General features: G+C 51.8%; 2 protein-coding genes across 3 annotated transcripts; both read left to right on the plus strand.

Moving 5' to 3' along the window:
- The first annotated feature begins 383 nt into the window (after window positions 1-383).
- Window positions 384-5,899, plus strand: LOC135447759 (putative P2Y purinoceptor 10). Its single transcript, XM_064712841.1, has 2 exons — window positions 384-617; window positions 3,745-5,899. The coding sequence occupies exon 2, from the start codon at window positions 3,795-3,797 to the stop codon at window positions 4,908-4,910; it is 1,116 nt and encodes a 371-aa protein (XP_064568911.1). The 5' UTR covers window positions 384-617; window positions 3,745-3,794; the 3' UTR covers window positions 4,911-5,899.
- Window positions 5,900-10,712: 4,813 nt separating this feature from the next.
- On the plus strand, window positions 10,713-17,709 carry GPR174 (G protein-coupled receptor 174). 2 transcript variants are annotated; one of them, XM_064712842.1, is made up of 3 exons: window positions 10,713-10,759; window positions 12,095-12,164; window positions 15,213-17,709. In XM_064712842.1, exon 3 carries the CDS (start codon window positions 15,583-15,585, stop codon window positions 16,558-16,560), a length of 978 nt encoding a protein of 325 aa, XP_064568912.1. In that variant the 5' UTR covers window positions 10,713-10,759; window positions 12,095-12,164; window positions 15,213-15,582; the 3' UTR covers window positions 16,561-17,709. The 2 variants fall into 2 exon arrangements, with proteins under 2 accessions (XP_064568912.1, XP_064568913.1); XM_064712843.1 differs by lacking the exon at window positions 10,713-10,759 and having other exon boundaries at window positions 12,071-12,164.
- The last annotated feature ends 6,198 nt before the right edge of the window (window positions 17,710-23,907 follow it).

The following is a 23,907-nucleotide window of genomic DNA, read 5'->3' on the forward strand; positions in this document are numbered from 1 at the left end:
CAGTATTTTGGGGGAAATCTCCACCTTAAACCATCACATTATGTCAGGAATAAAGCCCAAACCCTCCAGCTTTAGCCTGCAGCCTTGATAGTCTGAGGCTAACCAAGCTTCCAAGAAAATGAGGGAAAATTACTCCCTTCCAGTAACTCACACTGGCAGAGCGCTCGGTTTTCCTTCAGCGAGCACTTATTGGGAGGCTGCTCCTGTATTTTACAGCTCTTCCCGGGCAAAGTGACCGTGGAGAGGAGCAGGAGCAGCCGGAGGGAAGGGCACCATCCCCTCCCACAGCCCCTGTGCCCAGCGGGGACACAAATCCGAGGTGTCCATCCCAGGGCACTGTCACCAAACGACGTCATCGCTTTCCCAGCGGCTTTAACGTCATTAGCTGCACACATTTGGTGTGGAGAAGAGAAACAAAATACAGGATTTCCTGTTCTACAGCCACCGGACCGGGCTGCAGATGCCGGCAAGATTCCAGCGCTCCGAAACCATGTGGAAGTGGAACGAGGAGGCGCTGGGATTGCTGAGAGAAGCAGTGGGAAATAAAAGCAGGACGCTGGCTGCTCCTGCTCCCTAGCACGGCTATGACCCCCCCGGAGCATGGGAAGCGCTGCAAGGTGAGTGGCGTTTCTGCTCTTTGCTTCAGAAGGCTGAAAGTGGCGCAGTTTTAGCAACTTTATCATTTCTCTGTAGTTCTTCAAGAGATGGTTATCGGGCAGGAGCTGGTGCAACATTCTCAGCCGCTTCTGCTGTGCCCACAAATTGGTCTCCGAGGGTGGGTGAAGGGAGTCGGTGCCTGGGACAGGCTGTGGTGTGGGGGAGGACATGGGGAAAGGCTGTTTTAGCCAAAAAAACCTCAATTTTGTCCTTACTGACAGAGGCTGCCATCAGCGACCAGCTCTATTTACGCATTTCCTATTAGTGCCTAGATTAAACAAACAAAATTATTGCTTACAACCCCAGAGCCAGAAAACTCCACTACTTAAACCAAGACCGCATTTTAAGCCATAAGTGGATTTATTATTATTTTTAAACTTTTTTTTTTCCCAAGCCTGCTTTTCCCTCCAGCATCCCAGCGCTGAAGGGAGGCAGCTCTGCCCCCATCCCCCAGCTCGGAGGGCTCTCCCCAGCCATGCCTGCAGTTCAGCTTTAGCCTGGCTCGTCCGAGCAGCCCATGGAAAAGATGAGGGCGAGTTTGCCAATGGATCGGGAGCTGCAAATGCAGGAACACCCCGGTGGTGTGGGGCTGGGTGGGGCCCGGGCTGATTCACAGGAGCCGGGCGGTTTCCAGCCACATTCGCCTCCAGGAACGCTCCAAAAATCAGCCCCGGGTGCTCTAAGAGCTGCCTTGGCCTCCTAATTAATTGCAGTTATTTGATGTTTAATGAATGGCGGGGCTGCATCCACAGTCAGTGCTCTGGCTCCTCGGGCACTGATATTGGGCTCCCTCGTGGAATTTCAGCTGATTAAAACTCAGCTTTGCCAAAAAAAAACACTCCCTGCTCCTGCCTGTGTTTAAATCCATGCATGGATGAAATGGGAAAATAATCAAAGAACGGCAGGAATATTTTACAGAAGATTTATTAAGGCACTGAACCAAACCCCAGACAGAGCCCAGAGGAGCATCTGTGTCCTGACACCCCCAGCAAGGCAGGGGGAAGCTGGAGGGATGTGGGGCAAAGGGAAAACTGGAAAACAATAAAAAATGTACAACTCCACCTTCCCAGGAATTGTTGTGGTGAACAAGCCTGGCCTGACCCCCGCCCAGGGTGGAGATCTCTGCTGCTTTCCTGCCAGTGCCCTCCAAAGCTGTGTGGGGTACCAGCAGTGCCACCCCACCCTCCCACCAGGAACAGGCGCTCCTGTCCTCCCAGGAAAAGTCAAAAACGGGGAGAAAAGCAGCAGGGAGGCTCCCCATGGAAGGGGTGCAGGATTTGGGCTGAGCTGTGTGGCAGGGACACCGGGGGCTCTGTGATTCCTTCCATGAGCCCACACCAGGTGCCACCTCTGTCCCTGGGCAGCTGTGCCAGGAGCTGGGAACAGCTGCATCCCCCACGCTCCCTGGCAGTTTGCCCTCTCTATTTTCTGCAGGGGCATGAAGACAAATCCTGCCACCCCTTTGCCTGGCTTAAACAGACTGAGTGCCAAGGGCACAAGTCCCTGATGGGTTTTTGGGCAGGTGAGGGGCACAGAGATCCTGCAGGGACCAAGGAGCTGTTTCCCAGTATTCCCTCAGCACATATGCCCACTCTCCCCTGCCTTTCCCAGCTCAGTGGAGCAATCACAAACCTCTGGCACAGTCGGCAACTGAGAGGTGCCCTCACTCAGCAGCCCCAGTTCCACTGGAAAAACAAGGAAAAGCAGGAAGGCAGTTTGGGAAAGGCTCAGTTTGGAAAGCAGGGTGGGAGCACTGACCCTGCTGACATCAGAGGTGAGGCTGGGGGCAGCCAGCCGAGAGGCCAGGGCTGTTTTTTAGATATTTATCTGCACATAAAAATACAAAATATCTAAAATTATGATTTCCTCCTGATCCTGAAAACATGGTAACCCCACCAAAGAGCTGCCCAGGTGAGGAAGAGCAGGATGGAGGAGACTTCATCCTGTACTTTGAAGCATTGGGATGGATTCGCTCCTGGAAATCCATCCCTGTGACAAACACCAGGCTCTGGGAAACAACACTGTGGCTGCTTCTTAATTAATTAGTGCTGATGAGGGGCTGGGTGACAGTGACAGGAGGTGCTGAGGGCTCTGCCAGCCCCAGCTCCAGGCAGGGAAGGGCAGGGCAGGCTACCCACCTCTCACGGGTTCCATTTCCAAGGGGGAAAATCCCCCTGTTTGTTCCGGATGATGCTGCAGCCCCTGGGTTTGTATCCTGCTGCTGCCAAATCCCCTCTTCCCAAAAGAATAGATTCTTTCCCATGGGATCTGCTCATGAACAGCAAAATCCATCACCTCTCCAGAGAGCAGCAGGAACACCTGAACTCCCCATGACCCGCTAATAAATCCCCTCAGCGCTGGGTGAGCTGGGATGGGTAAATGGAGGAGAAGAATTTCTACTTTAACTAGAAAGGAGTTGTATTTATCTCCCTGCATGTCCTGAGCAGTTGCTGAAGGATAATTCCTGCTGCTCCAGCACGATGTCTGCACAATGTGCTGGGAGTGCTGGAATTGAGTTAGCAGGGCCAGCAGAGCAACTGGCGTGTGTTCGGCCAGTTATTAACTTATAAATCTACCCTTAACTCTGGAGCCAGAGCTGATGGATCTGTCTGCAGCTCTCCCCTGGCCTCAGCTGCCTGGGGATGTTAATTATTGCCTTTGCTGCCGATTCACATTAGATCCCTGCATGGATCTGCAAAGACAGTGCCTAAATCCATTTCAAATCCCTATTTATTTACAGTCCAGCTGAAATTGTTTGTGGATGTAGAGCACCAATTTGACAGAGTGTGATGGGAAACTTGATAAAATAAAAGTGGTTCTGGAAAACCCTAGGAGCTGCAGAAGCTCTCTGGCAATCAAGAGATGGATGTTACAGAGCTCAGGGTATTCACTGTAATTGGGGCATCTCACGAGATCCCGCAGAGCACCTCTGCAGGGAGAGGGTGGAGGATGCCTGGAATCCCTCCCTGGGAGTGGGGTCACCCTTGCCCACACACACTGACTTGCACACAACTGACTCTTCTATCCTAAAGCACTCTTACTCCATGGAGAGATTTTGGCTTTACAGCATCTTTTTACCCACTCCAGGACCCCTTTCCCTGCTGTGACTGCCCCATGAGTGAAGAGACCCAGCCAGGATGGAGAGCAACGTGTCCTCCAGGAACTGTTCTGACCCCCAGATGTCCTTCCAGTCCACCCTCTATGCCACCACCTACACCCTCATCTTCATCCCGGGGCTCCTGGCCAACAGCGCTGCCCTGTGGGTCCTGTGCCGGTTCCTCAGCAGGAAGAGCAAAGCCGTCATCTTCATGATCAACCTGGCCGTGGCTGACCTGGCCCACGTCCTCTCACTGCCCCTGCGCACCTACTACTACATCAACCACACCTGGCCCTTCGGGAGCTTCCTGTGCCAGGTGTGCTTCTACCTGAAGTACCTCAACATGTACGCCAGCATCTGCTTCCTCAGCTGCATCAGCATCCAGCGGTACCTGTTCCTGCTGCACCCCTTCCGAGCCAAGGGCTGGAAGCGCCGCTACGACGTGGCCATCAGCGCCCTGGTCTGGCTCTTGGTGGGGGCTGCCTGCCTGCCCCTCATCATCGTCAGGAGCCCAGCCCTGTCCAACTCCATCAACAGCTGCTTCTCGGACCTGGGCGTGAAGCAGCTCAGCCCCGGGGCCGCCATCGCGCTGGTGACGGTGGCGGAGCTGTTCGGCTTCGTCATCCCCTTCGGCACCATCGCCTGGTGCACGTGGAGGATGTGGCATTCCCTGCGGGAGGGCCCCACGGCGCTGCAGGACGCTGGAGAGAAGCGGAAGGCCCTGAGGATGGTCCTCATGTGCGCCGCCGTCTTCTTCATCTGCTTCACCCCCTACCACATCAACTTCCCCTTCTTCATGATGGTGATCGAGAACGTCATCCGGGACTGCGCCCTGCACCGGAGCACGCTGCGCTTCCACCCCATCTCCCTGTGCCTGGCCAGCCTCAACTGCTGCCTGGACCCCGTCCTCTACTACTTCATGACCTCCGAGTTCCAGGCGCAGCTGCTGCGCCACGGCTGCGTGGCCCTGAGGACGCGGCTCCCACCCCGCCGCAGCAGCGCCTCCGGCACCGACACCGCCCACGACATCCGCGTCAGGAAGAGGAATCTCCCCCGCCTCAAGTTCTGGTCTCTTCCCAAGTTCTTTGGCCAGATAAACAGCATGGACATCCCCACTGTGCCCCCTGATGAGCTGCTGCTGGAGTCCATCTCGTGAGAGCCCTGTCCATGCAGGGGCTTCTCAGAGCTGCAGGGAGGACTGCTCTGCTCTCCAAATCCGTCTGGAATTGTCCCTGTGTGACACAGGTGGAAGGACCTGATCCACGAGGACGTTACGGTGCCAAAAGATCTGCTGGTTGTGCTGTTGCTGCTGGGGACTGTTGGCTTCCATCCCCTCAAAAGCCATTGTTGATGCCAATGGCTGGACTGCAGTGGGTTCAGGTGCCTCATTTCGGGTGTTTCAGTGCTTCTGCAGATTTGCCATTTCGGGAATCCTTCTGAACCCTGAGCTATGAGTGAGAGGCTCAGCCTTGGCACAGCTCTGGGCATTTCAGCCCTGATCCTGGGTACCTACAGCCACCATCACCTGGAGCATCCACCACGCTCACACTGGGTTCTGGATCAGGACAGTTCATCATCTCCACATAAACTGAACCTTTTCCACTATGAAAATCCATCACTTGGGTCCAATGCAGCCTAATCTGGACCGAAAGACTGTAACCAAGCAGAGTATTAACCTATGTCACATCAGTGTTATAAGAGAGGGCTCAACAAACTAGGCTCAGCTCACGCTGCTGGAAAAGGCACCCAGAGCTGAGCAAAAGGATCCACCTGGCTCCTGGGAGCTGCAGGTGCTTGGCTGATTATGGGGATCAATATCTGGAAGACAAATTATGATAGATATGCCAAAAGCAAAGAGGGAGATGTGACACCTCCCAGGGCACATGAACTCAGAGCTCTGGTGTGAGCTGCAAAAACAGGGACTTGTCATTGGTGTCTCTTGTGTTGTTCTTGGGAGTCTTGTGTTGTTTGTCATGTTGCTGACGTGTGTGGTTGCACATGAAGATGTTATCCAAAGTTTCAGTTTTGCTTTGACCACCAAAACCCATCCCAACCTTCAGTGGGTACTGAGAAAATTTACAAAACTGACTCCAGTATGCCCTGAAAGCTTCAAACTCTGAGGAATTAAAATGATCCCAATGTGTATTCAAGCTTCAGGAGTATTGTTTTAAGTGCCACATCTCCTCTCAGAGCAGTGACATAATTTGGGGGGGACACCCAAGTCTGGGACTCAGAGAAACCTTGAAAAGTGGCCAATGCAGGGGTTCTGAGGTCTCCTCCTCCCTGAAAACCCTCAGGGAATTTTTTAAGTAAACGTAGGAAGGGAGGGATTGATAGAAAACAGCTTTTCCCATGATTGGATGCACATTTCCACCCCCTGCAGCGTTTCTGGGAAACACAGAATGGGTGCTGAGGCTGGATGGGGGAGACCAGGTGGGAGATCCAGACAAACTGGAGGAATTTGCTTTGGTACCTAAAGTGTGCCAGAGATAGGCAGAAAATTCCAGGAGCAGGCAGAAAAGCCAGTGCCCTGGGGCTCATTCTGTCCCAAATCTCCTCCTCCTCTCACAAAAAACATAAATAACAAAAGGCCATGTTTTCCTTGTTTGCTTGGGGGGAAAAAAAAAAGAGCTTTCAGGGCTGGAAAATGCTGTTTCAGATGGCCCAAACCCAGCAGAGTGTGGAGGCAAAACAGGAAATCCAATAAAACCTCACCGATGCCGGGACTGGCTCAGGGCAGCTCCCGCAGACAGGACAAGCCACACCAGCAGGATCTTCACCAGCACTGTGGCTTTTCCCGGGTGTTTTGGGAATGGCACAACCCTGAGGAGCTGGGCTGGACATCCAGGTGGCCCTGAATGACCATAGACAGGTTATTTATAAGCCCCCATGAGCAACAGCAAATCCTGGATTGTGGCTCCAACTTTACTGGCAGCAGCAGCTCCAGCTTTCCCAGGAGCTCCAGTTCCCACTGGGTCTTTGCCAGTTTGTTTTCAGATTGCCTTTCTGACATTTCTGCAACACAGCTTGCCCCTTCCAAACAGAGAACAGGAAAGAACAAACCCAAAACTCTCCCTAATGTCACATGGAGACTCAAGAGCAAACCCTCCCTCAAGCAGCAGAAAAATCCCTTGCAGGGTGGGACACCCTGGGTAGCAAGGATTTTGCTGGGTTTTCTGTGAATCAGTCCCTGAAGGAACATCCTTTTCCAGTACAAACTGGTGCTTCTTGCTCTTCCAGTGCCTGCCAGGCTGCTGCTTTAACAGCTGTAGGTTCATCATGGAATGGTTTGGGTTGGGAGGAACCTTAAAGCTCATCCCACCTCTGCCATGGGCAGGGACAGCTCCCACTAGCCCAGCGTGCTCCAAATCTCATCCAGCCTGGCCATGGACACTTTTAGGGATCCAGGGGCAGTCACAGCTGCTCTGAGCAACCTGTGCCAGCACCTCCCCACTCTCACAGGGACGATTTTTTTCCCAAAATCCCATCAAAAGCTACACTTACATATCCCTACAATTATGCAGTACTTGGGAGTATCCAAGCTGTCCCTTGCACAGCACTTTTTAGGGCCCCACAGGGAGGGAGAGGAGCTGCTTTTCTCCTGGCTAAAAATACCTTTATCCTCCCTCCATGACCACATGCTCCCAGTCCAGCCCCAAAGTGACTTTGCCTCTGGAAAACCACTCAGCCTCTGTGGAGCCCTCACAATGGAGCCTCCTCTGACTTTTGGCACCACTGCTGGCAAGGGGCAGCTTCTCCACCCACCCACCTCGTGCTGGAGAGGGGAAGTGCAGTCCCTGGCAAGGGAACAAACACCAACAGCTCCAACCCTCAGCACAAACCCAACACACTCAAGGAGAATTTTGCTGCTTCAAACCCAGGCGAGACAGGGAGTGGTTCTCCAAGCCAGGGAACTGTTTTACAGACAGCCGTGATTTCATCAGAGCCAAATCCAATTTTTGATTCGTGTTCTCAGCCAGCAACACCCTGCAAAGCCCAAGTTTGGGGTGTGGTGGGACAGCCCCGTGTGACAGCCCCAGGTGTGTCCATCACCCCTGCCATGCTCCATGGTCCTGTTCAGAGCACGGGGAGAGGGTTTGGGAATTCTGCGTGGATGCCATGGCAGCACTCAGCACTGGGAGGGCGCTCAGCATTCCAGGGAGCAGCCAAAGCCTCATCCCAGCACAGCCAGCACATCCTTTATCCTTCCCGGCAGGCTCTGCCACGCCATCGCCCGGCCCTGCTCCTCTTGCAGGGAATTTTTGGTTTTTCAAGAGAATTCCCTGCTGCAGGCACACAGGGCAGGGAAACCCAGCAGTTTTAGCCCTCGGCCTGGTGTCAGCAGCACGGCTGCATCCCTGGCTCCACGTGAGCCCTGCTGATGCTGGGAGCTGCATCCATGGAGCTGTGCCTGTTCCCCCTTTCCAGACACGCTCCTTTCCCCTGGGACAGCCCCAGCCGTGTGCAGAGTAGGCAGACAACCTCTTCCCAGGGATTATTGCTATTAAAGACAGGCAGTGCAGATCAGAAAGACCTCAGCTGGTTCTCTCTGAGGAGCTCCTGCAAGGTCGTGAAGCACAAGCTGAGATGAACTGAGAACTTCCAATTCTTGTAAGATACAAATGTAAGCAAAGGAAAAACTATATAATCAATACAAGAGAAAAATACAATTTTAAATTTTTACTTTATGCTGTAAAATAATTACTTTGTGATTTGATGCCCAGCTCCGAGACCTCCTGATTTTTGTTGGCCTCAACTGCAGCAGGATTGGAAGGTCCAGCCAGGGTTTTCCCTGGGGACAGCAGAACTCAGAGCCTGGCACTTGCCTGCTGGGAAAGGCACCCTCAATTCCACCCCACAGCCCAGGAAGGCTCCTGGAGTGATGGGAAATGGGATGGATGCTGGTGGCAATGCACACAGCATGGCACCAGCAAAACAGGATTTGGGGTGCCCTGCAAGGTGGTTTTGAAATAAAACCTCCCTCAGTGTTTGTTGTTTTGAGACAAAACCTCCCTCAGTACCCTACATCCACTGCCTGCCCCAAGCTCAGGCTCTGCCTTCCATAACCAGGCTGACACTGGAAATGGCAGTGAAGCAGAGAATCCATCACCTGCTGCAGTGGGAAAAGCAAAGGAGCCCATCCCCAAGCCCAGGTGCTGCTCAGCCACAAGGGATTGGTGATTCCTGGGACTGGCCTCAATTTTATTGTCCATTAAAGTCACCTCCAAACCATCCCCTCAATCCTTGTGGGAGGCAGGAGTGCCAGGGTCACACAGGGGAATGCTGGTGGGGAGCCTGGGGACCCCAGGTGTCACATCACACAGTTTGGGGGAGAGGGAGAGGAAATGAATGAGAGCACGGCAGAGGTGGGAGGTGCTGGGAAGGTTTCACATCCCAGATCCTGCTGAAATTAGGGAAACATCCCAGGACTGATGTGAGTTGGGGCAGCATCCTCCTCTGAGGGCTCAGTGAGACCCCAGCATCACAGAACCTCCCTTCAGCACTAAACCCCAACCCTCACTGCTGCCAGCCCAAAACCACCAGTCCAAAACCAGCCCTGCACCACAGGCACAGCTCTGCAGAGAAGATCCCTCAGTGCTGAAAACTCTGCCTCCCACATTAATTAAAACACATCAAGCCATCAGCAGCTTCAGAATAAAGTTGGAAGCTTTTACCAGCAGGAGCATCAGCTGCTGGAACAGGCCCACAGCTGCATTTTTGGGAGATGTGGTCTATAGAGCCTTGGAGAGGGTGTTTGTCACCACAGGGTGACAAACTGTGTGCCCTGCGAGGCTGTAAAAACCATTAATGTCCTGTAAACCACCATAAAAAGGAGTGTAGAGAGCTACAAACCCTAAGCTGGAATTGTGATATGAGTAAAACAACAACGCTTTAAATGAGCAGGTGTAATATTATATATATATATATATGCATGTATGCTGTTCTCCTGGGAAGATGTGTAAGAAAAATGAATAAATGCAAATTAAAAAGTCGCAAATCTCTGCAGAACTTCTCAGGAAATAATTTGCAAAGTCACTTTTTCAAATTAACCAACCGAATCATTGCTCCCTTAGCAAGAATTCTCGCTGATGTTCCTTGGGCTGGAGTCCTCCGCTGGATCAGCAGGGAAGTGCCGCTGCTCAAACTCACAGCGCAGCCAGCTCTGCCCTCTGCCGATGGCCGGGGACAGCGGTGGCACGGGAATGTGGCCGTAGGTGACACCGCTTCGTGGCACGTTTGGGAAAGAAGAGCCCTGGGCTCTCACACTGTTTGTCCATCTTAATAATGACCGCCGAGATCTCGCTGCTTTTGGGGAGCCCAAATGCCCCCAGGATCAGCTTCGGGGGGACCCTAAATCCCCCCCCCCCCCAAATCCCTGGGAGCAGGGACTGCAGCACAGGGGTGCAAAAACCAGGTGAGAGGGAAGGAGCCTTGCCCTGGGGAAGGAAAATTATGGATGAATCCTTATTCCCTCAGCCTCAGCTCCATGCCTGTCCCAGAGGGGCTCAGCCAGCAGATTTCTGTCCCCAGGAGCTGGGTTAGGGCTCTGACCCATCCCTGGCAGCGGGTCCCTGTCCCCAGGAGCTGGGTTAGGGCTCTGACCCATCCCTGGCAGCGGGTCCCTGTCCCCAGGAGCTGGGTTGGGGCTCTGACCCCACCCCGGCAGCAGGATCACAGCCCGGCTGGGTTGGGTTGACACCACCCGCAGCGACAGCCCGAATGCACACCCGCAGCGACATCCAAACACCCAATCGCAACCCAACCTGTGGAAAGCACGGGAGGAGAGGACAGCAGCAGAAGGACAGGAGAGGACCGCGGGCGATGCCCGGAGCCCCCGGGGCAGGCACAGCCCGGAGCGGGGCCCCGCCGTGGCCGCGCCGCTCCCCAGGGCGCAGCCGCTCCCCGCCAGTTGCGCTTTTGCTTTGCGCTGCGAGGGAGGGACCGGCCGTGGGGACCTCGGCAGCCCCGCGGGGACACGCCGGGACAGCCTCCGGGACAGCCAAGGTAGGGCTGGGATTCCTCTGTCCTGGTTTTCTTCGGGTCACGCTGGGGGGGACCAGTTGGGCTTTTTTTGGTTGTTGTGCTGGAGATTTGGTGAGGCTGTGCCGGGATGGGACAGCCCAGGGACAGCCAGGAGGGTCCTGTCTTCACCACAGAGCTGGTGTAAGTCCCAGAAAAAATAGGTAGAAGGGAGGAGATGCAAAGCCCAGCTATGTTCATTTATTGAAGAGATAATCTTCATTTATTGAAGAGCTCCTGTGTGTGCCCGTGGGATGCTCTGAGCATCCGAGTGAGAGCAGGGGGGTGGCTGAAGCTAAAGCACCCAGCCTTGGAGTTTCAAGCTGTGTTTTCTGCTGTCACTGAGTGAGCAGCTGAACTTAAGGATTAACCCCAACTCCAGCGATTCTCAGCCTCTGCAAACCCAGCAACCCCTGGGATGGGACTGGTCTGTAAGGGGCCCTTGAGGCCACGCAGCCCCATTCCCCCTGCACAAGGATAACTGACCCAATTCCCACAATTTCCTTGGGGTTATCTCTCTCTCTTTGTCTCGAGAGTTTTCCCAAGTGCTCTGTTCCTCACAATTGGTTCCACACTGATTTTCCATGGGCCAGTTTCCATTTGACTGCAAGAACCAGGGAGGAAGAGGACCGGGTTATCACAGCACAGGGACATGGCTGTGCATCCCTGGGGGCCGTGTGCTGATGGTTTGGGGGGATAATTCACAACTTTGGTGCCAGAAACATCTCTCAGGGATATCAGAGTGTGCCAGGAAAGCACAAGGAGGGTGGGGGATTAGGCTGACACACAGCTCTGCCGCTCCCGGTTATTTTCCCTTCTTAACCAGGATAAATATTAACAAAGGAGGACAAGAGCTTTTGCAAAGGATTAAAAGGCAAAAGCAGAGTATTTCACATGGCATTAAACCAGAGCATTTATTTTTTCTCTTCATATTCTTGGAATTTAGCTAGCACAGCAAGGGGGAATATTGCTCTGATGGAGAAAGAGATAAATCCCAAATATCTATCAGGAAACTACTTCAAGGCAGAGAAGGCCTCCTGTCATTTGTTAAAAGAACAAAAAACCCAACCCCATACAACATCCAGTTTCTGGTTTCAGCATTTCTATTTTCAGTTCATACCTTGTAAATTCTGCTTCCTGCCAAGGCAGGCCAGAGAACAAAGCGGGTGCTGGGAGAAGCCCAGGCCACCCCTGGGCCAGCTCTGCCCTCCCCACAGAGCCCCTTTGGAGGGACTCAGCCACCCTCACCCTCCTTCACTCTCACAGGAAACTGAATTTCCATTTGATGTTTCCCCTGTGCATGTTCTGCTTTTATTTTAGGTTGTGGAGGAGAAGAAGGAAAATCACAAGAGAGGTGCCAGGCACAGCCCAGCCCAGCTGCTCCAGGAGGGTAAGTGAGCAGGGGACACCAGGCTGCTGCTGCTGTGCCCCTGTCACCCCCAACACAGGTTTTCTGTGTTCTTAAACACATCCCCAACCTGAACACGAGGGGACTGAGCACCCCCAGCTCACCTGGGCCAGCAGCAAGGGCAGGGCTTGGGGGAGGATCCATCCAGGCTGATCCATCCAGGCTGATCCATCATCACCTGGCTCTGGGCAGGAGCAGGAGGTGATCCCAGCTCTGAGAGGGCTCCAGGCACGAGGCAGTAGCAGGGAGAGCACCCACAAACCCAGCTCAGCCAGGAGCTGCTCCCAAAGCCTCTCCCCTCCCAGCTGGGTTTGGGAGCCGCTGTGGGTTAAACCCCCAGGATTTGCTAACGAGGACTGGACACCCCTAAGGAGCCTCAGGTGAAGAGCCTGAGCACTGCTGGGGGTTGATGATTTCTGCTGAGGGTTGATGATTTCTGCTGGGGGTTGATGATTTCTGCTGAGGGTTGATGATTTCTGATGAGGCTCAGCTGAGGGGCAGAGCCCAGCTGTGAGCAGGGCAAGGGGCTGCTCCCCCAGCTCCTGCAGGGGCTCTCATGGAGCAGATGGACACCCAGCTGTCCTCCAGCACATGGGAAATGCTTTCCCCAGGATGTGCCCAGCTCTAACAAACTGATTTTAGGCTGCCTGCAGCTCTTACCTGCTGCTCTGACTCATTAGGCACAAATCTTCATTCAGGGCCCCAACGTGGCTGATTTGGGGGGTACCCATGGAAAAATCAGAGGGAAAAGGTGTTCAAGGGGAGAAGGAGGCTGTGCCTGTGGAGAGTCTCTCACCCACTCCCTCACAGTGAGGGGGAAGCAAGCACAGAGCATGCAAACCCAAATTTCCTCTTTCTGGAGATTTTTTTAGCATCGTGCTGGTTTTTTACACAGCACACGGGGCTGAACTCTGTGATGTTGCTGCTTGGGATTTCCAGAGCGCCGTTTCTCACATTGCTGAGTTTTTACACCCCCTCCCCAGCCCTGAGGGTGCCTCTGGGTGCTCTGGCTGAGCCCCCTCGCTGCTCCCCAACTTCAGCTGGGCCCTGGGGACCCCTCGTGCCACAGGGAGAGGCAGAAAGTCCTGAAAATGCCTCCCTGCCCCAGGGCCAGGCTGGAGGGACAGGCAATGGAGTTGCAGGAAAGTTGCTGCGTGATGGGGATGGGGAAGGACAGGAGCTGAGGGGCAGCAGGAAAAATAAGATGTGCACGTGTGGAAGGGCTGGGGGTGCACTTTTCTTCCCTTTGTGTGTCCCAAGGCCCAGAGATGGACTTAAAGTGGATTTTCCCACCTGGGAATGCAGCCAGGGGAAAAGGAGTTGGATCGAGTCTCCTTCAGTGGAGCCTCTGCCAACAGGAGAGGAGAGACAAGCTGGTTTAAATTGATAAGAAAAACAGTTAAAATAAAAATATTTTTAATTGTCACTTCTGGAGCATAACAGGATCATTTCACCAGCCATTTTACCCCACTGCTGGAGTTAGATGCTCCCTCTTTAAAAGGAAGGAAGGAAGATATCTCAGTCTCCTTGGTGAGAGAAAATGCAAAAATAGGCATGTTTCCTTTTATGGCAGATTTTCTGCTTCCACCCAAAACTACTTCAAAGTTTCAGTATCATCACACCAGCAAGTGTTGGCCATCATTAAATGGGTGTTCACATTTTTTACCTAAGTACTGGAAAAAACCCAGCAGGTACTGCAGCAAATGTCATTTTACCTTTAAAATTAAAATTTTAAAAAATTAAATTAAAAGCATTAAAACATTTTAAATTAAGTACATGTGCCTTTGGCATCTGGGTTGGTACCTGCGAACTTCTCCACTTAGACCTGCAGGATAATTCTTCATGTGAAAGCCAAAGGCAAAGCTGAGACAGTTTGGCCAGAGATCTGAATTTCCTCTAGAATTATCAGATCTGGCTGAGGTTATTTATGTCTCACACATTCAGATAACATCACTTGTTTGGCTTGCAATTTTAAATAAAATCCACCTCCAGCCTCCTTAGTACCAGCTCTGGTGTTACCAACAGCCCCCGATGTGCACAATGGGTAAGGACAGGCTTAGAAAAAGCAGCTGTGAGGAAGTCAGCTTGGATCAAATGCAGGTAGCTCTGCAAAGGATGGTTTATGTCCTATTTTTAAAATATGAACCTGGTTCTGACCCTATTTTTAAAAGTTGGCCCTGGTTTGGTGAAAGCCACTGACCATGACACAGCGGTGGTGGCTGCATTGAGGGAAAGGTTTATGAGCATGTGGGTTACACCAGGAGCAGATTTCCTTCTGCACCTGCAGCTGGGGAAGGCAGGAATGTTCTGAGGGCTTTCCTGGGAAGCCAGGGGAGTGCTCCCCTCAGGAGTTTTTGGGAGGTGAGAATATCCCCAGGGAGGGAGGCAGGTCCAGCACTGACCACGTGCTGGGACACAGGAGGAACAACACCCTCAGGTTTGTAGCAGAGATGAACACAATTTCTATTTATTCCTTGGTGGCTCTGCACTCCAATGGGCAGGCCATGGTCCTTGCTGGGCAGCACAAGAGCTGATCACCACCAAAGGCACACAGGTTTCTGCTGGAGAGATGCTCCAGCTTTTTCCATAACTCTTGCTCTGTTCCTCCTGTCTCCCAGCAATGCTTCAACTGTCGCAGACATCTTTTATGAAAAATCCTTTCCTTAGGATTTTCCCTCCTGAGAAGCTGAGAGGCCTCAGGAACAAAATGTAAACAGTTATCTGCTGCTGTGGAATGCAACAGGTGGATCTGTGATTGGCCCATGTTGGATGTTTGTAATTAATGGCCAATCAGTCAGCTGGCTCGGACAGAGTCAGAGACAGAACCTTTGTTATCATTCTTTCCTATTCTATTCTTAGCCAGCCTTCCAATGAAATTCTTTCTTCTATTATTTTTGTATAGTTTTAATGTAATATATATCATAAAATAATAAATCAAGCCTTCTGAAACATGGAGTCAGATCCTCGTCTTTTCATCCAAAAACCCCTGTGAACACGGTCACACTCCAACTGCACCTTTCTGTCTTCCAGCCACGGGGCCACATCAGCTGCTGAACTCCTGTGCTGAGAGGAGAGGCTGAAATGCCACCCAAAAGGTGACACACACACAGCTCCGGTGAGGAATTGTCCACTCGGACACAGCGATGCTTTTCCTGGCGTGGATCCCTCCTGCCCACCCCGCAGGTGACCCCAGCGAGCTCTGACCGATGAGCAGGACACTGGAATTAACTCCCCCCGTGCCAAACTGCCCGTGATGAGCCGGTGAGCGGAGATTCCAGGGCTGTGACAAAAAAAATATTTATTTTTATATTTCCTTTGGATCCCGAGCCCCCCTGGCTGCAGCACAGGCGGGATGGACCCGTGAGGATGCCGGGGCTGAGCACGGAGCCGGAGCACAACCATGAACAGCAGCTCCAACTGCAGCGAGACAGACCTCAAGCCCTACTACGCCGTCACCTACACGGTGATCCTGATCCCCGGGCTCATCGGCAACACCCTGGCCTTGTGGGTCTTCTATGGCTACATGAAAGAGACTAAGAGGGCCGTGATATTCATGATCAATTTAGCCATTGCTGACTTGTCACAGGTGCTGTCCTTGCCCCTGAGGATTTTTTACTACCTGACGGGCACGTGGGAGTTCGGGGGAGGTCTCTGCATGCTCTGCTTCTACCTGAAGTACGTCAATATGTACGCCAGCATCTACTTCTTGGTGTGCATCAGCGTGAGGAGGTACCTGTTCCTCATGCACCCCTTCAAATTCAGTGACTGCAGGCGTGTCTGCGATGTCTACATCAGCATCGTGGGCTGGGTCGTGGTCTGCGTGGGCTGCCTGCCTTTCCCCCTCCTCAGGATGCAGCACCAGCAGGATAAAAACGCCTGTTTTGTGGATCTTCCCATCAAGAAACTCGACCTGCCCACCTCCATCACGCTGATGACCATAGGGGAGTTGGTGGGGTTTGTGACCCCCCTGCTCATCATCCTGTACTGCTCCTGGAAGACAATCCTGTCACTAAAAGAGAGGCACTCTGCTTCCCGGGACCTGGGCGAGAAGAAGAAGGCTTTAAAGATGATCCTCACCTGCGCCCTGGTGTTCCTGATCTGCTTTGGACCTTACCACATCAGCTTCCCCCTGGATTTCTTTGTGAAAACGGGGCAGATCCAGGAGGGCTGCGTGCCCATCTCGGTGTTCCATGCCGTGGCTTTGTGCCTCGCCAGCCTCAACTCCTGCGTGGATCCCATCATCTACTACTTCACCACGGATGAGTTCAGGAGACGCCTCTCCAGGCAGGACCTGCAGGACAGCATCCATCTCCAGCACCTCAGCCACGGCAGGAGGCACTCCAGGGATGTGCTTGGGGAGGACACCACGGAATACTGATTCCCAGCACTCCCAATGTTCATTACAGTTTGGCCTTTGCCACAGTTTTTTCCCTCAGGACACTGAGAACAACAACTAAAACTTCTGCTTTCGGTGAGGGTTGGAATAAACAAACAACTCCCACCCTCAAAAATACCCAAACCTGACCAAAAAGGTGTTGATTTAATACTTCAGGTGCACATTTGCACTGAATAGAAATAGGAGCATTTCCATTCCTCAGCAGGGCAGCAGGAGGTCACGGACCCATGGGAGAGGTGACCCATGTCCCTCTGTCACCCATGGCATCACCCAGCCACGTCCTGGTCAGCAAGAAACAGCAAAGATTCTGGGGTCTTGCCGTGCAGAAAGAATTTGATCCTAAAAATCACTGGATGCCACAACATTCCCTGTTTCTGAAGCACAAGACAATTCAGCAGAGACTGATTCTCCATGGAGTGCCCAGAGCCTGCTCCAGCCGTGCTGAGCATGGGGTGAGCAGCAGAAGGTGGCCCCAAAGGATTTCCCATTTAAATAATTAATGAAGCCTCATTTGGGGGCGTAGCAAATGCCATCACCCCAAATCACACAGCCAGGGAAGTTCCACACATTATTTTTCTGCCATCAGTTCCCACTTCTGGGTGCAAAGACAAGGCTTAGAGCCAGGCCTTGGGTTTGAACCATGGGGTTGTGCTTGGGGGGTATTTATTCAAGCCAGGTGTCCATCAAGCCATTTAAGGTCCTCTTTTCACCAAAAATGGGGCAAATTATTTTCCTTTCACTGATAACTGACCCACAGCCATCACATCCACTCCCCATTAACAGCAGCAGGATTCCAACAGAGGATCCAAACCTTTCCAAAGTTTCCTGTAATGGGAACTCCCTGGAATCAAAGTCGAAGGTGCCATGAGAGATTTTTAATCAGGGCTCAAAAGTGGATGTTGTTTTAATATTTGCTTTAAATTCAAACCAAAGAGACTTCAGGCTTCATTTGCACCTTCTTGTAAAACGTTATTTTTCTATGACAGTATCATTTTTTATTTATGCAAATGTTGGTTTATAATTTATATAAGGGAAAGACACATTGTAAGAAAATGATGTGAAGCCCAGAAAGTGTCAGAACGCAAGAAGTTTGTTTTCTTTTCAAAAACTTTTTCATATAATAAAAGAAAACTCCACCACCTCTTCCCTACAGGAATCTAAGCCAGTGCCTGATGGCTGAGCAAGCACTGATAATTCATGGAAGCCACATTCACAGTGCCAAAAAAAATATTTATTTTTATATTTCCTGTGGTATATAATAAAATAATAATTTCTAAAAATGTTTTTTAAATGTAATTACTGGTTCCTTCTCCCCTCTGCATCACCATCACACATGAACATGTGGCAGCACCTGGATTTGATGCCTCTTGAGCACCTGCAGAACATTTTAGATGGTCCTCTGAAACGATTTGACTCTTCTTGTTGCACTGGGGAGGAAAGGAAAGGGCCAGGTTTCCCAGGATAATGGGAATTCCTCCAGCTGCAGGAATCCAGCCCATCCCTGTCCCTTCTGGCCACCATGGGAGGGGACCAGGGTGGCCCTGTCCAACCCCCCCAGAGTCACTTTTAGCCCCTGAGGGGAAAAGGTTGTTACATAAAGTGCTGTCAGAAGTTCAGAAATGGTTCAGAGACAGAAACCTCAAGCAGCTGAAGTTTCCCACCCAGAAAATCCTGTGGGTGCAGCAGCGCCTTCCCCCTGCCCTTCATTCAAATGAGTGTCAGTGATCTCTTTTTACAGGAAGTGCAGTGGTCGGGGTTGGGGACAGGAGATGAATTCAGGGGACACCTCCTGCCCTCCCCAGGGCACCTCTGCTCCAGCTGGGGCCACACGGAGCTCTCACAGCCCCTGGGGATGCTGCCACCAACAGCTGCAGGATGAAGATGTTCCTTAGATAAGCAGCAGGTGGATTTTCATGCCGTGGGTATTTTTGCCATGCTCTGTATTTTTAGTGTCTCAGGATCCACGAGCTGGACTCAATGATCCTTAGGAGTCCCTTCCAACTCAGAATATTCTAAAATAATCTGAATAAGCTCCAGCACTGGAATAAAAATCTGAATGAGAATTGTAACTGAGAACAAAAACGCCCAAACTCCAAAATATCCCTTTTATTCTGCAGGAAGGGTTTCCTCTGTTGTTATCACTGAGCAGCAAAGCCCTGAGCTCTGCCCATGCCCTCACCAGGCTGGCTCTGGTCTGAAGTGCCAGGTGGCTTTTGGTCACAGAATCAGCTTTAATTCCTGCTGGGCCAAAGGAAAGCCATTGTGGCAAAGTGCAGCCTCAGGGTGCTTTCAGGGATGCCTGGGGAGCTTGATCTGTTCAGAATGAGCAGGGAGCGTTTTGGGAGCCTTCCTCACACCTGGCACAAGGTGGCTGAGGGCGCAGGGTCAGGGGGAGCAGTTCTGGGTCTGCTCCAACCCTGCCCCATTTCCATCGGCTCCCTTCCCTTCCCTTCCCTTCCCTTCCCTTCCCTTCCCTTCCCTTCCCTTCCCTTCCCTTCCCTTCCCTTCCCTTCCCTTCCCTTCCCTTCCCTTCCCTTCCCTTCCCTTCCCTTCCCTTCCCTTCCCTTCCCTTCCCTTCCCTTCCCCTTCCCTTCCCTTCCCTTCCCTTCCCTTCCCTTCCCTTCCCTTCCCTTCCCTTCCCTTCCCTTCCCTTCCCTGATGAATTCCCTGGTTTAGCTCCATGTCATTGCTGCCTTGAGCCATCCCATGGTGGCACCTTTGGCTGTCCCTCCCTCCTGCCCTCTCCTCCTCCTCCTCTCCTGCAGGATTTGTGCCCCAGCCTCAGTGCAGGTGACATCTCACAGAGCTCAGAGCCCCCAGCCACCTCCTGCCCTGCGTCCTCCAACATTTCCAGCGCCCTCCTCATCCTCTGCCACCACCATGAGCCATCCATGGAATCCCAGAGATCTCCTTTTGCCATGGAAATGGCTGATTTACAGCTTCTCCTACCAAAGCAGCATTTTTGTCCTCTCACATATCTTTCCTTTACCAGCACTGTTTTATTTGCTGTTTTGTCGCATGGTTGCTCAACATCCTGAGCACAGTCCTCGTTTCTCTGTAACTCGTTAGATTTTCCTGCTGGGGTTAAGGCAGCTTTGACACATTTTACTGCAATTTTTACTTCCTTTTTCACTTTGCTGTTAAAAATGAGCCTCAGCCCCAGCTCATGGGGTGTAAATACACACACAGAGCACCCTGGCACTGCTGGATTCTGTTCCTCAGACCTCAATAATGAAAAACAACCTCCAGAGAGTGACCCAAATATGAGCCCACAATGTCCAACACAAAAATAAAAAGCTAAAATCTTGTTAGAGATGTTTTGATAAACATCATGACCAAAAATAAGCTGGATCCATCATGGCACTGCCTGGTTCATGCTGCCAGTTAAGTCAGGGCAGAGGAGCTGCAGCCTTTGGGGTGATAAACTCTGAGAATTTGATCGACATCATCTACCCCATCTACCAAATATCTGATTTAGAAAAAAGGTTTGGTTATGTAAAACCATGAAAACAAAATAACAGAGAAAAAATGTAGTAATGTCATTGCTTCAGAGGGCAGCTCACTTTTTCCTCAGACACTCACAAATTTGGTTTTCCCTCAATCAAGGAGAAAAACAGGGCCTGAGAAATGCCCCAGCAGGCAGCAATGCAGGGCAGGCTGTGCTCAGCCACCTCCACCACGGCAAACCCTTGGGGATGGGGGAAAGAAAGAGACGTGGCTTTGGAGCATCCCCAGGGATGCAGCAGTGCCTGTGACCCCTGAGCAGCCCCCGGTGGCTTTGGAGCATCCCCAGGGATGCAGCAGTGCCTGTGAGCCCTGAGCAGCACCCGGTGGCTTTGGAGCATCCTGCAGGGAAGCAGCAATGCCCTGTGAGCCCTGAGCAGCACCCGTGGCTTTGGAGCATCCTGCAGGAGCAGCAGCTGAGCCCTAGCAGATCTGTGGCTTTGGAGCATCCCCAGGGATGCAGCAGTGCCTGTGAGCCCTGAGCAGCACCCGGTGGCTTTGGAGCATCCTGCAGGGAAGCAGCAGTGCCTGTGACCCCTGAGCAGCTCGGAAGCTGAGGGAGCTGAGGGAAGGCAGCTCACAGAAGGATCTGATAAGCACAGAGCCCTTCCTGTGCCCCCGGGCTGCTCACGGGAGGGAGCAGCAGCAGCAGCAGCCCTGCTCACCACGGAAGTGTTGTGTGTGAAAGTCTGGTCCTCCCGCCTGTTTGGGGTTTTTTGGTCATGAGATGAGGAGGCAAAGCCGTAACTGCTTCCAGCTTCAGGCTGGGTGATGACACACACTGTTAAGGGAAGTGTGCTCTGTAGTGAGGCTTCTACATCACTCTTATTAAAAAAAAATTAAAATTAAGGATTAATTAGTGCAAAGGGCTGAGAACATGAGATGACAGAAGCTAAGACCACCAAGGGCAGAGAATCCAAAGGAGTGAATTATTTATCACCAAGTGAGCACTGAGATCATCACCCACAGAACCAAGCAGCCTCCACAGCCCTTCCCTCCCAAGGGATTTTGGGGCATCAGGTGGAAGGTGTGGGTTTGTCCATAGAACCATGGAATGCCTTGGGTGGGAAGGGACCTTTAAGGTGATTTCATTCCACCCCCTGCATGGGCAGGGACACCTTCCACTGTCCCAGGCTGCTCCAAGCCCTGTCCAGCCTGGCCTTGGACACTTCCAGGGATCCAGGGGCAGCCACAGCTTCACTGTGCACCCTGTGCCAGGGCCTCCACACCTCATCACCCTCACAGGGCAGAATTCCTTCCCAATATCCCATCTAAACCTCCTCCATCCATGGATCCATTCCTGATGAATCCCACATGCTGACACTCTCATTCCAGAATAAAAGCACTGGGTTCCACACCAACAAGGAATTAGGTTTGTGGGAAGGAAGTTCCTTGTTCCAGAATCAGGTGTCCACCCATGGATTTAACCCACAACAGCTCCAAACATCAACAAGCCCTAAAATGGAACAGCTCAGGAGAGCCCAAACATTTCTGCAAGACACAAACCACCATCCACAGTGAGAATGAATCTGCAGACAGGAAATCCACTCTCACATCTGTTAAGGTGGAATTCAGGGCTGTCACAGCACAAAAAGAGAGAAAATACATTCAAGTAAACAGAATAGTTAAGCTATAAGAAATAATTTCCTTGGGAGGTGGAGTGGGAGGTGGAGAGCCTCTAATTACTCTCAAGACAGGAAATACACCCATCCTATTGCCTAGGTAATATCACAAATATATACTCATAATGAAGAAATAATGTTAATGCAATAATGTTACTGTAATTATCCATATTGTAATTATTTTGGTGGCAGCCTGGAAGCTTCAATCAGTGCTGGCATTTGGGCTCTGTGCCACAGCTGGCAGCAGAGCCATCCCCCACCCGGCCTGGAATTAGGACAGGCAAAGCAGCTTTAATCCTTCCAAGCCTGACCTCGAGCCCAGCCCTGCCAGGGGGGTGATTCAGCCACAAACTGGAGGTTTTGGGGGCTGCACCCCCTTTGTCTGGTCCTACACAGCTCTGCTGTGACCCCCCCTGCAGTGCTGTGTCCCCAACACCAGAAGGACACGGAGCTGTTGGAATGAGCCCAGAGGAGGCCAGGCTCTTAAGGGGCTGCAGCTCCTCTCCTGTGCAGACAGTCTGGGAGAGATGGGCATGCTCTGCCTCGAGAAGGTTCTGGAAAAAGAGACCTTCCAGTGTCTGAAGGGACTGCAAGGAGGCTGGAGAGGGAATGTTCATCAGGAAGTACAGTGACAGGACAAGGGGGATCGGGTTCACACTGAAAGATGGGAAATTTGGATATACAGAAGGAATTCTCCCCTGGCACAGGGTGCTCAGAGAAGCTGTGGCTGCCCCTGGATCCCTGGAAGTGCCCAAGGCCAGGCTGGATGGGGCTTGGAGCAGCCTGGGATAGTGGAATGAGTCCCTGCCCATGGAAGGGATGGAATGGGATGAGTTTTAAGGTCCCTTCCAGCCCAAACACCCTGGGATTGTGGGACATGGGTTCTCTTCAGATCCAGGATGCCCAGTGCTCAGATGTCAGCTCACCCCAGACTCTGCTGAGCACAGCTGGATTTTGGGGATTTTTCCAAGAACTAACAAAGTCCTCAGGAGCCAGCCCAGTCTTGCTGGAGCCGCAGCAGGTTCAGTGTCCCCCAGCCCTGCACAGACCTGGAGTGCTGCTGGGGTGGGAGGTGACAGTTTCTCACAGCTGCTCTGCAGCAGGCCCTGCACTGAGCTGAGCTTATCATCAGAAAAGCCTGGTTTAGAGAAGCAGTTTATCAAGTCTGAGGTGTTAAAGCTCCTTTACATACCAGCCTGAGGCCTCAGGGTGCCTTTCAAAGGTCTCCACACTACCCCTGGTTTTTTTTCTGCAGATCTTCATCTCAAGGTATTTATATATGCAAAGAAGTTCAATTTTTATAGATTTTTATGTAGAGTAAGCCTGGAGGAGAATGAAGTTCTAATTTAGACCACTGCATACTCTAATGGAAGAGTGTGTCACCACAGCCACCCACACCTCAGCAGTCACACAGAGCAGCAGGTTCTGCAAAGGGCAGCAGCATCTCCTCTGAGAACCAAAATCAATTGTGTTCTTAATAATTGTTTCTCAAGCGTTTTTCTGATTAAAAAACCCCAAATGAACTCACATGTAATGCTGGAAGAGGGAATATCCAAGTTGTGTATTGCCAGCTTCATGTTAAAAAAGGTATTTAAAATTTACATTGAATTTTGAATTTATTTAGTCAGAAAATGAATCTGCCAGCTCCCCCAAGGAAGCTGCCCAAAGTCCCTGCAGAGATCTTGCTGATTGTCCCGTGCCCACAGGATGCTTTTGCAGTAAACACAGATGTAAATGAAACTCTTACAGTAATTGAGTTTGCATTTGCATCCCGGCAGTGTCACCCCCTCAGTCCCCACACCCATGTCTGTAGTACAGTTCCACTCAGATATTAACAGGGTTTTACACAGGTTAGTTCTGGTATAAAAATGTTCCTTACCATAGATAAAAATGAAGCAAAGACACTGAGCACCAGCTGGATGAAGCTTTGATCAAACCAGTTTTAGGATTTTTTAGTGGAATAGCTGAAAACCTGTGTGTTGGGTGCATACACTGAGTTTTTACCAGTTACACACAGTTTACACCCAAGTGTTTGCTGCCTGTGCCATCTACTGGTGCAAAGGACTCCAACTCAGTGCTCCTTCCTGCTCCTATAGCCCAGCTGAACACAGGAGCTGTTCAAAGCCAAGCACAGCATTAGTAGATCCCAGGAAAACCTTCAAATTCCAGTATTTTGGCTTGGGCACCCAGCCCCAGCCTAAAA

The sequence above is a fragment of the Zonotrichia leucophrys genome, chromosome 4A (assembly GCF_028769735.1).
Source record: "Zonotrichia leucophrys gambelii isolate GWCS_2022_RI chromosome 4A, RI_Zleu_2.0, whole genome shotgun sequence".
Taxonomy (NCBI): Eukaryota; Metazoa; Chordata; class Aves; order Passeriformes; family Passerellidae; genus Zonotrichia; species Zonotrichia leucophrys.